General features: G+C 36.3%; 1 protein-coding gene across 1 annotated transcript in view; it reads right to left on the minus strand.

Moving 5' to 3' along the window:
* Positions 1–13262, minus strand: part of LOC150080490 (glycerophosphocholine cholinephosphodiesterase ENPP6-like) — a 67626-nt gene that overhangs the window by 8230 nt on the left and 46134 nt on the right. The window contains exons 3-5 of the mRNA XM_090380711.1: positions 8933–9042; positions 5894–6055; positions 5266–5409 (exon numbers count right to left, since the gene is read on the minus strand). Of these exons, the coding sequence (XP_090236837.1) occupies positions 5266–5409; positions 5894–6055; positions 8933–9042 (416 nt within the window). The remainder of the gene's footprint in view (positions 1–5265; positions 5410–5893; positions 6056–8932; positions 9043–13262) is intronic.

A 13262-nucleotide genomic window follows, 5' to 3' on the forward strand; every position in this document is an offset into this window, starting at 1 on the left:
ATAATGCTCTCACCTGCCAGAAACTCAGAAACGCATTACATGTAACTAGAGTTTACAATTCTGAAGATAATTTTTATAGAAAATATGGAAGAAATTTATGGGCAACGAAACTTTTGGATAAATTTTAAAATTATATCAAGATAACTCAGAAGGACATAAGTAACACAAGACATTAAAGTTTAACGGAAAAAGTATTAAATAAACAAAACTAATATAAAGTTGTGTTCATAGTATTTAGCATACCTACATGCAGTACGAACGCAGCTGAAGCAATGCACATCACTGAAAACAGAAATAATTCAAAGAAGAACTAGACAAACTATTGGAGGGGATTGACAGATGATGGGGAAGTTTTTTTTTTTTTTGATGATGATGCTGCATAAGCTTACTTTCTCGCATCGTTTGCCGCTACTAATACTTATATTAATGACAGCTTTAAGAAAATATTCAAATAAGTTGTCAGTCTGCAGGGTCAACAGCTCCCAAAAGCGTATTTGTTCCTGTTCGTGTGTATTCTGTGGCAAGTTTGCTTGATGCTAGACGGAAAACCAGAGTTTCAGGAGAGGGAACTGCGACTACTGCTGTCACGGAGCACCTACAGATGTATATAGGAACTTTAATGGGTGATTAAGCGGGATAATTATTAATGCCTTCTCTTTCATTAGTCAGCATGGAATAGACCTGTTTATATAAGTCGGGTTTTCCCGTCTAGTTATCGTTATGAAAGCCCAGTAATAGCACTGTATACAGGGCCGGATTAAGGATGAAAGAGGCCCTCGGCCATATTTAAATTTGAGGCCCCTTTAATATATACATAAAAACTATTATTATTATTATTAGAAATTTCAGCACTACTTTAGAAAATGCTTACACTGAAAATGAGGCCACTCTTCGGGTGAGGCCGCGGCCATGGCCTGTTTGGCCGTAGGGTTAACGTGACCCGGACTGTATATTATTTTAGTATACAACATACATTTTGTAGTTGGATGGAACAATAAATGGAAAGAATGGATTTCCTGCAATAAATAATTTTTAATCGATATTCTTATTAAAATTGGTTTATTTTTCAATGAACAACCCTTTATAGCTATTCAGCTATATTCCATGCTATAATGTTAACACCATTTTCGCAAGGACCACAAAAAGTGAATTATTATTTTCCCGACCATAAGATGCACTTTTTTCCTGGAAGATTTTCCTAAATCCCCGTGTCTTATAGCCCGAAGGTAAACTATGTGCGCTCAGTGATGTCCTTATCTTTATCCATTTCCGAAGATACTATGGTCAAAACATCCAGGTGCCCTTCTTAAATTATAAAAAAAATAGATTTATTAGTGTGCGACAATTTTAGATCACTCGTAACAGACATAACAAAAAGAAGGCTACTAAAACAAAAAGTTAACTGTAATTACAGGAGGCCTTAGCCAACTGCAGACACTTCAATTAACAAAGGGGCTCACATCTGATGAGTATGGGCTTGGCACACCCAGTGTCCTGAGCTGGATGTCATTATTCTTCTCTTTCTTGGTGATTCCCTTCTACTTCTCTCTCTCTCTCTCTCAGGGTAACTTGGAAATTTTTTTTTATTGGTGCAGCATAAGCCTCAGACTTCATTGCCCTGTCGCTAATAATAATAATAATAATAATAATAATAATAATAATAATAGATCGGACTAACACCGAGCTAGAAGATATCATGCGAAAGACAAGGACAATGATGACCAAGAGCCGCCAACACCACCCGAAGTCAGCAGTGGAGAGACTAACAAAAGCTCGGAAAGAGGGAGGAAGGGCATGATAGAGCAACAGAAAACATCGATAGTTAACCTGAAGGATTACTTCGAGAACAACACAACACCACTCCACCAGGCCATAAGGAAGGTAGATAAGTGGTATATCCAATTCAACCTAAGCGAGGAACCCCCTCCCACTCAGACGGCACAAGAAACGAAGTTAGAAAGATGGCCAAAGAAGGCACTCCATGGCAGACACTACAATGACCTCCATCAAGGTCACATCGATAACATTGCTTCCAATGCATGGCTCACAAGCGGGACGCTCTTCCCCGAGACTGAAGGATTCATGCTGGCCATCCAAGACCAGGTAACCAACACCAGAAACTATAGAAAACACATCGCAAAGGAGCCCGGAATGTCAGATGATACATGTCGACGATGCCACCTGGCCTCAGAAACGATCGAACACATCACCGCGGGGTGCAAGGTGATCACTCAGACTGAATACACTCATAAACACGACCATGTAGCCAGGATAATACATCAGAAGCTAGCGAGGAAATACCAGTTAACCAAAGAAAGTGTACCATACTACAAGTACGAACCCCGGGCAGTACTAGAGACCCGAACCCACAAGCTGTACTGGGACCACGCCATAATAACGGATAAGACTATCCCGCACAACAGACCGGATATAACCCTTGTGGACAAGATGGAAAAGGCTACCTACCTGATTGACATAGCGGTGCCCACACTAGAAATGTCCAGAAAACCCATGAGGAAAAAATTAGGAAGTACACAAACCTAGGGGAGTGTAGGGAGGGCTAGGAGAGTGTACAGAAATTTGAAAATATACATTATACACTTTTGTACAAATTTTGTACAACATGAGGTCAAGGAGATGTGGCATATGCATGAAGTATCGACCATCCCGATCATCGTGTCAACCACCGGTATGGTGCCAAAGACTCTACATAACAGCCTAGCAGCAATAGGTCTCCCAGAGTATACTTACTTACTTACTTACTATCAGTTTATTAACACAAGGTTCACCCCCTGTACAGCAAGTGGGCTAGGAGAGTGTACAGAAATTTGAAAATATACATTATACACTTTTGTACAAATTTTCAGATCTTTACAATATAATTATTGTATAATAATAACTATTAAATAGATATATACATTTGCTTAATTGTATTCACTTTGAAATAACATAGATCTTGATAACTGAAGAGTTAAATACATAGGTTGACTTCTTTATCAGCAACTAACATAACAAATTTATTTATATTCATTACATTATTGCATTTAATTGTTCATATCATCAAATTTCTAATAAAAACTGCTCAATTTTCACAGCAGTCCTGGTGATTTAGTCCAGATTTGGTCTATAATTTGTCTTCTGTAGGTTTCATTGACTTCAAACCTTACCGGATCAATGGAGAAGGTGTTAAAGTGTTCAATGGTGTTACGTGGGAACATTCCTTTTAAGGAGCCCAAGTTTTATAGCCTCATCCTAAGTGGGTGATGGCTTCTATTTCTTCCTCTTGTTAGAGCGATGATATCTTCTATTGATGGGGCATCAATATGGCGAGTTAGCAGCTTGGTAAGCGTTGACAGATTTTTTTTTAGGACAATGAGCTTCCAGGAGGTCATGCCTTAGTTGACTAGGAGAATGGATTTCGAGATGGTGAAGGGGTTCCCTCCCAGACGGTTCAGCCACCGCAGAATCCAATATTCCATTGATAGAAATTTATTACATCGAGAGGTAGATGCAGAGGACCAGATTTCTGAGGCATATAGTGGTATGGGTGTGAGACATCTATTAATGTATTGTCCAACAGTACCTACAAGGAACTCCAGAAAGTCGCAATCTTGAACACCTGTAGGATAGTCAGAGATTTCCTCGACCAACAGTAACACCAGATATTACAACCACCCTGTGTACTTGGCAGCAATACCCGTCACGGAGTGGAATCCCCCAATCAGGGAGAAATAATATAAGAGCAATAATAATAATAATAATAATAATAATAATATTCATACATGAGGAGTGGACCGAAAGGATAGAGGCACCAAATCATGATTTGAAACCAATGCGATGAATGAAGCGAATAACTATTTCTCAGGTATGCCAATAGGTGAAAAATTAGCGTGAGTTAGTGAAACACGAGACATGTCTTGTGCCATGTCTTTCAAGAAATGTAGAATCAGCAATGTCCTTGATGGCACCGAATGCGATGTATTCGTTGAAGAAAGTGAAAATTCAGACCATAACAGCAGAAATGACGAGCATGACAGCACTCACGATGCACAATTGCTGTTATATGATGAGGCTTTGTTTTACACCGACATTTTGTTTAACAAGCAATTGTGGATTTGTGTTTCTAATATGTGCGATTTTTTTTTTTTTTTTGACAAAATTTGCTTTCTAATATGCGTGTGCGTCTTATCGTATATAATCGTATATATTATAGCAAATACGGCATTTATATTCGTCTTTTGGGGGATAAAGTAGATGATCCGTATTTATGCGTTTGCTTATAATTAATTTGGTTGCATGGAGGGTGCTCCTCAATTAATAAAGAATTCCGTCCCGGCTTGAAGACAGAATTCCATAGACTAATTCAAAAACGTTGCCATCTTTAAATAAAATAAATAAATAAATACCGATTTGGGTGCTGTGCAGGGTCAAGGATATCGGTAAAAACAAATTCTAATTTTACGGTTCCAATTAGCTATAATTTTTTCACTTGGAAAAGCATCTCATTTAATTATATTATATTTATAATTGATATTCCGGGTGCTTAATGTCTTTTGCAAACTTGATCAAAATTAACGTAATGTGGCTCCAAGACTGCAAGGAAAGTTTCCCTGTTGTTATTGTAGGGTTTTAGATGCATCGGCAACTTAGACCATATTATGCCGTATATATTATTATGTCTGTAAATTGCGTGTGTTCTGTGGTGATTTGCTGTTTGCTGGACTAAAAATCAGAGTTTCTTGGAGTGGAAACCATGCTGCCTTCGCCCGAGACCGATTAATTCAGCCACGCTGTGAAAAAGACTCAAAAATTCCTCGTGTCATTTACGAGATTCAGAGTCAGGTCGTTTCCATCAGGTGTGAGGAGGAGCGATTGCTACCAATGAGGGTGGAGTTTTCCTCCCATTTTATCATAAGTCCGCTTCAAAATGATCTTCGCAACATATTTCATATTTTATAAACCATTTATGAATCATATCTGGATTATCATATCAATTGATTGTTAAGTTCATCGAACGTTTCAAATTAATTCAAATCATATCAGTTTACATAATTACATTTTTCTAGCTGAAAACGTAATTAATTTGATTTAATCTGCCTCTTATACACCAATCCGAAATTTTGAAACCCTTATTCCCACTCTTGCAGTAATACTTATTAAGTTTATTAATATATAATTTATTTCAAGGGGATTTTTTCACCTTAGGTAGGAACATAACCCACTCTGTTATCCGGCCTACAAATACTAATTTCATTGTATACATACGGCTTGAATGAAGTAACCAAGGTCAGCCACTAGAAGGATTGGAGGGACGAGATGGTGATTCTTTATATGATACCTTTCAGGAATCTCACTTTTTCGATAAATATTCAGGCCCTTTATATTGGCTTGTTTTAGGTCGCTGTACACCTGAAAAGATATTGAACCTTCATAAAATATTGAATTCCATTTATACGTAGAAAAATAATATTATGAACTGGAATAGGAAGGAAACTGTACTTTGGAAAGGAGGAGATACAAATAAGCTGATTACTTATTTTAAAAGTGGTTGAAAGAGAAATTGAATATTGTTCTGCAAGAGTCACTCCAAAAGTAATGCCCTCACAAGTTTTTACAAAGCTATATTTATTCTACAACATTATTACTTGTGCACGGCATATGTACATTTTCTCTTATTGTGTTAATAATATCAGAATAAAAAATATATTTGGCATAATACTGAGTTCTATGGCCATGGAAATACTTTGTACTTTGATAAGATGTACAATGGGTTATGATTATAGTAGTTTTAATATTACTATTAAAATGTACAGAAATGTCATTTTAATAGTAACATCCTAATTCACTTGACCTTTATTACAGCATGATTCGTTATCTATCTATCTTTACTTACTTTTTCTTCACGGCCCTCTTTCGGGAGAATCATGGAAACCGGCCCTCTGTCAAGCATCAAGTGTATGTCTGCCAAATTAAGATATTTTTCTATTTTAATTATTTGTAACGTATCAGCCGAGACTTCTGTCATTCCATGATCGGAAACAACAACCACATTTACCTAAGAAAAATTAAATTCGTTTGTTATATATGAAGAGATTGGTAATGAATATAAAATTTTTTCTTGAAATTTTTGATAGTAAATAAGGATTAGTACGTGTTTAAATAAATTTTTAGCTATAATCTCAGACTGTCTCCTAATTCAAGTTAATAAATATATATTTTTTAATTATTAACTTATTTTATTTTTTTATTTGTTATATGCAATTTTTCTATATTATCTTTCAGTACTGTAATAGTTCTTATATATATTCTGTGCGATTGGAATAAATAAGAAAAATAAATTTACACAAGTGAAGAGGCAAATCATTCTACTGGAGAAAATTTTCTCCAAATATAATAGATATAACGAGTAAATATCCCATGTTTTCAGTTTAATTATATTTTGAGTTTTCATTTTTGTTTCAGTACAATCATAAGGGCATTGTGATTCCGACTGTTGTATTCCAAATACAGTACTATTGAAAGCTTCATGCTAGTTGGTGAGTCATATTAGGAGGTTGTGTAATGAATTGCCATATACCAGGGCCTGAAATTCTTTAAGGGACCCAGCCCAAATCTTAATATTTCATTTAAGTAATTAAATCAATTTTAATAATCGGCAAAAAAATTCTACAAACTTTAGCTCATTACATTGTCATCTAAAATTTGTTTTCAGCAGTATTCTGTTAAAAATTAATTATGTGTTGTTGTAGTGTTAGAACAGAGCTGTACTTTTTTTTAATCCAAAAAAAAGTATGGTAAAGGTTTTTTCCTATGTAATATTTAAAACTTAAATTTTCTTACAAATATTAAAATAAAGTTCACTTTCATAACAGAGAAAAATTGTTTTTTGACAAGTTATAAACAGTATACTAATTATCTGTTTTGTTTCGAAATCCTGAAATTAATAGAAAAATACTTCGTAACATCTGTTCATTGCTGACCTAATTTACTTTATCCTCCTTTTTTTCAAAGCATTCGCCACACTCCATTTCTCTGTTACATTTCCGTTCATATTAATTAATTTAGTTTGTTTTTTTTCTACATTCGTGATATTTCTCTGTAGAATAAATACTTCACTGTGAAATAAAATTTATTACCGTATTTATTACCGTATGGAGGCTAATGGAAGTTTGCTCCAATTTTTATATCGCTTTCACGGACTTCAGATTTCGTAACATAAAGTGTTCCACTACCCAGCTTATTTACTTCTGGTAACATTATATATGCATTATATTAGCCATCAATTTAACTTCTGTATGATTACTGCATTTAGAATGGCATTTGAATAATTTTTGTTGTAAATTATTGTGAGTTCCGTCGTAAATTTTTGGAAATAGTAACATAATAAATGTGATTGACATACCATATAGAACGGTGATGGTGAGCCTTTTCTGGCCTGCATGACAAAAATTAGTAAAACGAAAAGAAAAAAAAAACTAAATTACTAATAAAATTGGAAAATAGTCTTTATCGATATAATAAAATGGGAATAATACATATATGATGTCTAATGAGAACTTTGTTGCTGCATAATTTTGAGTACAGCTACTTTTACGGGTTTTTTTTCATCGCTAGATGTGGGTAATAGACTATAAAAAGACGAAGCTTTCAAATAAAAGTATTTTTTTAATAGTAAACCATCGGTGGCATTAGCATACCACTGGTGGCACGCGTGACTGTGGCTCTATCGTTGGTTGAATATAGTATAGTATAGTAACAGGTTCCATAAGTCCCAGGACGTTGCACAAAATACATTGCTCCTGCTACATATTACTTAAAATCATTAATACCACTACTTATTACAATAGTACAACAATATCATGCGGCATCAAGTGCATCGGTATGATGCACTTGATATATATTTATGGTTCACGCCTAAAATGTATACCTTCTGTTTGTTAACGGGGCATGGATCCTTGAGGGCTAAGCTTTTTGAGCATGGGTTAGAGCCGGACCCATTTTGTATTTGTCGTTTTAAGACCTCGGAACATGTTCTTCTGCATTGCCCAGAGTATGTACAATTCAGGCACGCACTATTGAGTTTGGTTCCAGAATTATCGGAAGAGAGTGCCAGTGTTCTTGTAGAGAATGCTGGCAAATTCAGAGCCTTGCAAGACTTCGCTTCTAATGTCTTTAAAAAACGGCCTGAGCTGAGGTCCCTAGCTCCTCAGGGAACTTAAAGGAAAAACGATGCCAGAAGATTCAATTTTTTTTATTTATTTATTTATTTATTGCTGGCTCCCAGGTATGGGCAATCTAGGAGCGGGATTGCTGGCACCCACCGGTATTGCACTACCTCCAGTGGGTGCGGGATCTGTGCAAAAAAAAGCACATACAGATGATAACAACAGAACGCACACTACTCATAACACCAAACGCTAACACTTTTTTCAGGCTCGCTATACAGAGTTTCTGTACGACCACAGAGAACAAAGGTGGAGATTGGCATCTGCCTAGGAGCCATCCCGATACTGGAATACCCACACACACACACACACACACCCTATAAAAAATCTCCTACTACCATATACGGAGAAAATGCATATATTCTTCGGTTGCATTAAGTCCTTTCTTTTGATCCTATAGATCGAGGGTCGGAATGTGGAAAGTAATGAAAGGAAATTCCAACTGTGTGCAATATTTGTTTTAACTATGTACATCCAAATGCACAAGTCGGCAATATGAGAACTTAACGCTAGCCAGTACGTTTTAAATATGAGTGTTTTCAAAACGTCATGTGACATGTTTAGAAGTGTTCACTTATCTCATTCCGTTAATCATATCTGCTATTTTATGTGAACTGTTGTCTCCCATTTGACTTGCTAATAAATCGAACAAATTCAATTTTTTTTTCCGAGAAAGTGAAAAATGAAAAACTGGTAATATTCACTACCTGATTTTCCAGTCCACGTTTTGAAATTTCTTCCTGCAGCACATTTAAGATGGAGTCGATGTCCTGCATGGATTGCTTCCTTTCTTTAGATTCCGGGCCTCTGAAGTGCCCTAGATAAAGACAGGGAAATCACATGACGGTAATATTTTTAGAACATTTCATTTTCGGTTTCCTTTTATATTTTTTGTGTTCCACGAACGAAAAGGAACATATGGTGATTTATCTGCAGGTAAAATTTTAAAACACTTTTCCTCAATTTAATCAACCAGGGAAAACATCTTTGTTATTCTGTTACTCAAGTGTTATTGAGATCATTCACACTTTCCTTGTATTCTCGCACACATACACACACACACTGACAAGGAATTAAAGTAGAGGCATGACATACAGCAGCGAGATGAGCGTGAAATTTATATAAATGATCTGCAAACAAATTTATTATTACTGTATAACGAGCAAATCTTATCCTTCGTAACTGTACAGTGGGTTTGCTTCTTGTCACTCATTTGGAGAGTCAGTGTTCGAATCCCGACGGCGACTGACAGTTCCTTCTTGAAGGCCTCTTCAGTTGACGCTCTAGTTAACCGGTCTCAGGAAGGGTTCCTCAGTGAGTCATTCCAGGTTTTCAGCCTGAAAATCGTCCCGAAAACACACATTTATACAGACATAACAAGCCATGAGAAGTGGTTCAAGTTGGCAACAAATTTACAAATTTGTTAGTCAGGTTATTGACCCCGTAAGTGTTCGTATAAAAATATAAGCTGTCAGTTGAAAAAGACTGAGAGAGAGAGATAGACAGATGTGCACAGTACACTTAATGTTGCGATCTTCCAGTCACGGCACACAGGCCAGGAGTTAACATACTAAGAAACAACGAGAGAAAAATTACATACAAAGTAACGGGTATTTACAAAATGAAAAAATTAGAGTTAATAAAAAAAAAAAAAAACAGTAATAAGAGAGGCAGCTTTCTACACCTCCAGTTTGTATATCACATGGCAGTTAATTCTCTTTTTAGGATGCGTCATCATCACAATACAAGAGTCAAAGCCAGATATGTTTGCAAGTCTGACGAAAAAAAAAAAAAAGACACGAATATGCTTACCCCAACTATTGTCGTTGCATGGATAAGACTTCCTTTCTATAGCTTTTTTCACATGCAAATTTCTAAAGGTCAGCATCAAGTTTATAGACCTGAGACAGCATCTAAAAAGGGAAGAAACGATCCGTCCGGAAACGTCTAGTATTCTTGGGGGACCAGCCTTGGAGCAGTCTGCATAGCTGGGAGAGGAATTCTCCAGCATCATGAATCCCATATGAATGGTTCAGAAATAATTCGCGCAACCATTTTCACCATGATGATCAACCTCCGAGAATTAATAAGCTCGGAGAAAAGGGGAAACCATTGCATTTGCTAATGCTATCGTTCTGTTTTGCGGCTCCAAACTGGACTTCCAATTGGCTCACTTTAGTAGCCAATATTCAGATGCAATGAGAGGCTTTTTTGTCATTAGGGTGGCCGAAGTCCATACTTCCGATGTGTACAATAGTGGTGGGTAGACCATCGTTCTGATGTATTTCTTAATGATTCCAGGATCATTAAGGATCTGATGATTCTTAATGATCTTGGAACAACTGGATCATTAAATCTTAATGATCATCAGATTTAATATGCAGAAGATTTTGTTTTGTTGTCTAATGCAGATTCGAGGCTCTTGAGGCGAGTTTATCCAGCTGAGTATTAAAACAGAGTTTAGGGTTGAACATTACAACGGATATTTGGGTGTTACCAAAAGTCGGAGCGATTACTGTGGGATTGGGTGTCACAGAGAATCATCATCATCATCTTTGTCTTCTTGGGATTGATCGTAGGCTGCAGAAAGGATGCAATTTTCATTAGACTATTATCAATGTGGTTAGTGATCAGAATGAGGTTGGGACAGGGCCCAAATGGGGTAAGAACCTTAAGGTCATCGGCGTAGACTCTGACATTTATCCTGATACATCCAGATAAGCAACCTGTTGGATATAGTAAATTTTTAAACCTAGCTATGCACTCTCTAACCACCTATACTACCAATATTTTAATAGAATTATGAGCGCATTCAACCCGATTGATTTTAAACTGTCTACCCTAAAGGTGTCTTTACTAAACAAATTAAACGAAAATTTTTATCTTCAAACGTTTAGTTTGAAGGCGTTTAGTTTTTACTGAGGACCAAATTTTCATCAATTTTGTTTCAAATTAGAGGAAAGTGCAACAAAACCCCGAAAAATGTTAAGAACAGTTTTCGGGGAAGATACTGTGTGTTGTTAAAAACTTTTCAGTGATTCTCAAAATTTAAAGAGGGCTGCTGATCAGTCGAAGATGATTCTCGCTCTAGTCGTTCTTCAACTTCAAAAACCAATGGTACGATCCGTTGTGTTTCTAATCTAATCAGGAATAACTGACGTGTAACTATCCGCGAAGTTGGTGAAATTGATATTTCTTATGGAACATGTCAATCAGTTTTAATAGATTCTGGAATCGACGCGTTTCAGTGCATTTTGTGCCTTGCATTCTCATTGATGACCATAGAGAACGGGGAGTTTTGCAAGTAACGATCTTTATCAAAGCATTGCTGATGGCTTCGTTTCTTCCATCATTCCCAATATCAAATCGTGGATTTATTGCCATGCCTCAGAAACACCTGGTCCTCTCAGTAAAAGACTCCATCTTCTCCGAGTCTCGAAAATGCAAGAAAACCGCGATGAAAGTAAAGCTCAAGCTTATCATATATTTTGACTCGCACAGAATTGTTTATTATGAACTGTTCCCTGATCAAACAGTGAGCCAGAATACTACAAAACATTTCTATAGTGGTTACAAATGGGCCTGGAGTACTGGGGTCCATAGTTTCAAATACATATATATATATATACACAGTTATGCCCAGTTAATTTGGGCATAACTGTGTATATATATATGTATTTCTATAGTGATTGCGCGATGCAGTTCGGAGAATACAGCCGGAAATGTGGGGTTTCAGGGAATGCTTGCATCATGACAACGTCCCTGCACATGCATCGCCTTCAGTTCAAGAATTTCATACGAAGCGCTCCATCACTATGGTTCCCCGTTCGCCATTCTCACCGGATATAGCTTCCTGTGATTTTTGTTCCGTTTCCCAAGCTTAAAATTCCCTGTGCACTATATGCAGTGTTAAGATTACTTAGAAGGAAATTCAACTGAATAACCGATGAGCTGGTAACATATTTGTTAAGAATGGCCGCTAGACCGTGATTATTAATTCACTTTGGGTATTATCCTACTGCGAGGTTAACAAACTTATTTCACTGGAATAGAATAATTTGATTTGTTATTTATGAAAAAAGCGAAGATCAAACCTGAAGAACAGCTTAGAGAAACCTCTCCTGTCGCTAAATGGGGATGAGCAATAATAAGAGCTAAACTCCGAAATAGATCTGTCCCTTAAAAAGCTTTTCCGCCAGTCTAATGCAGAGCCTGTAATTCCGAGTGGTTTATTGTCCTTTTTAATTCGGAAATAGGAACCGAATCAAAGACCTTAGTTAGATTCATATAGACTACACTCACTTGCAAATTTATGTTCCTACTTTTTAGTTCAAGATAGATTTTTAGTAGTAGATCTACCCGATATGAAACTATGATGGCATTAACAAAGATATTTTTGAACACAGCTGAAAGTTGATTATATACAATTAGGTCAATAACCTTGGCCAAATAATTTAATTTATAGAAGGGTCGACAGTTCCTAGAATTAAGACAATTAATTATATTTCTTAAATAAAGGAATTGATATGGGTTTTTTTTTTTTTTTTTTAGTATTCTTAAGGAACGCTCCATTTCTAAAGAAGCTATTTCAGAGGCGTAATAATTAAGGAAGCAAGGTCGCAAGACATTTCTTCCAGAAAGCCATGGGAATATAATCCGGTCCACCACTATTATCTAAAACAAAGTAATTAATAAAATTTAAAGGTAAATCAGAATTTAAGTTGGCTTTATGGTTTGCACAGAAATCAACCTCTGAGAAAGTATTTGATAGATTAAAATTATAATGCAAAGTTGACTAAACCAACCTGCGATGTCATTTAAAGGAAGTTTGATAAGCCGATTGATCCGTGCCTTTGGTAATCCCTTTCCAGTGCCTTCAGAAGGGTTTGAGATTGGGGCGGATTTAAACTTGTTGTGGCCCTAAGCTATAACATATATGAGGCCCTCCTCTCTTACAGTTCACCTATGACAATATTAAAAAAATGATTTTTTAAGATGAAGCGAGTCCCCTTGTAATGCGAATCCCTAAGCTGTAGC

Source organism: Mastigoproctus giganteus, chromosome 9 (assembly GCF_048544385.1).
Source record: "Mastigoproctus giganteus isolate SK-2022 chromosome 9, ASM4854438v1, whole genome shotgun sequence".
Classification (NCBI taxonomy): Eukaryota; Metazoa; Arthropoda; class Arachnida; order Uropygi; family Thelyphonidae; genus Mastigoproctus; species Mastigoproctus giganteus.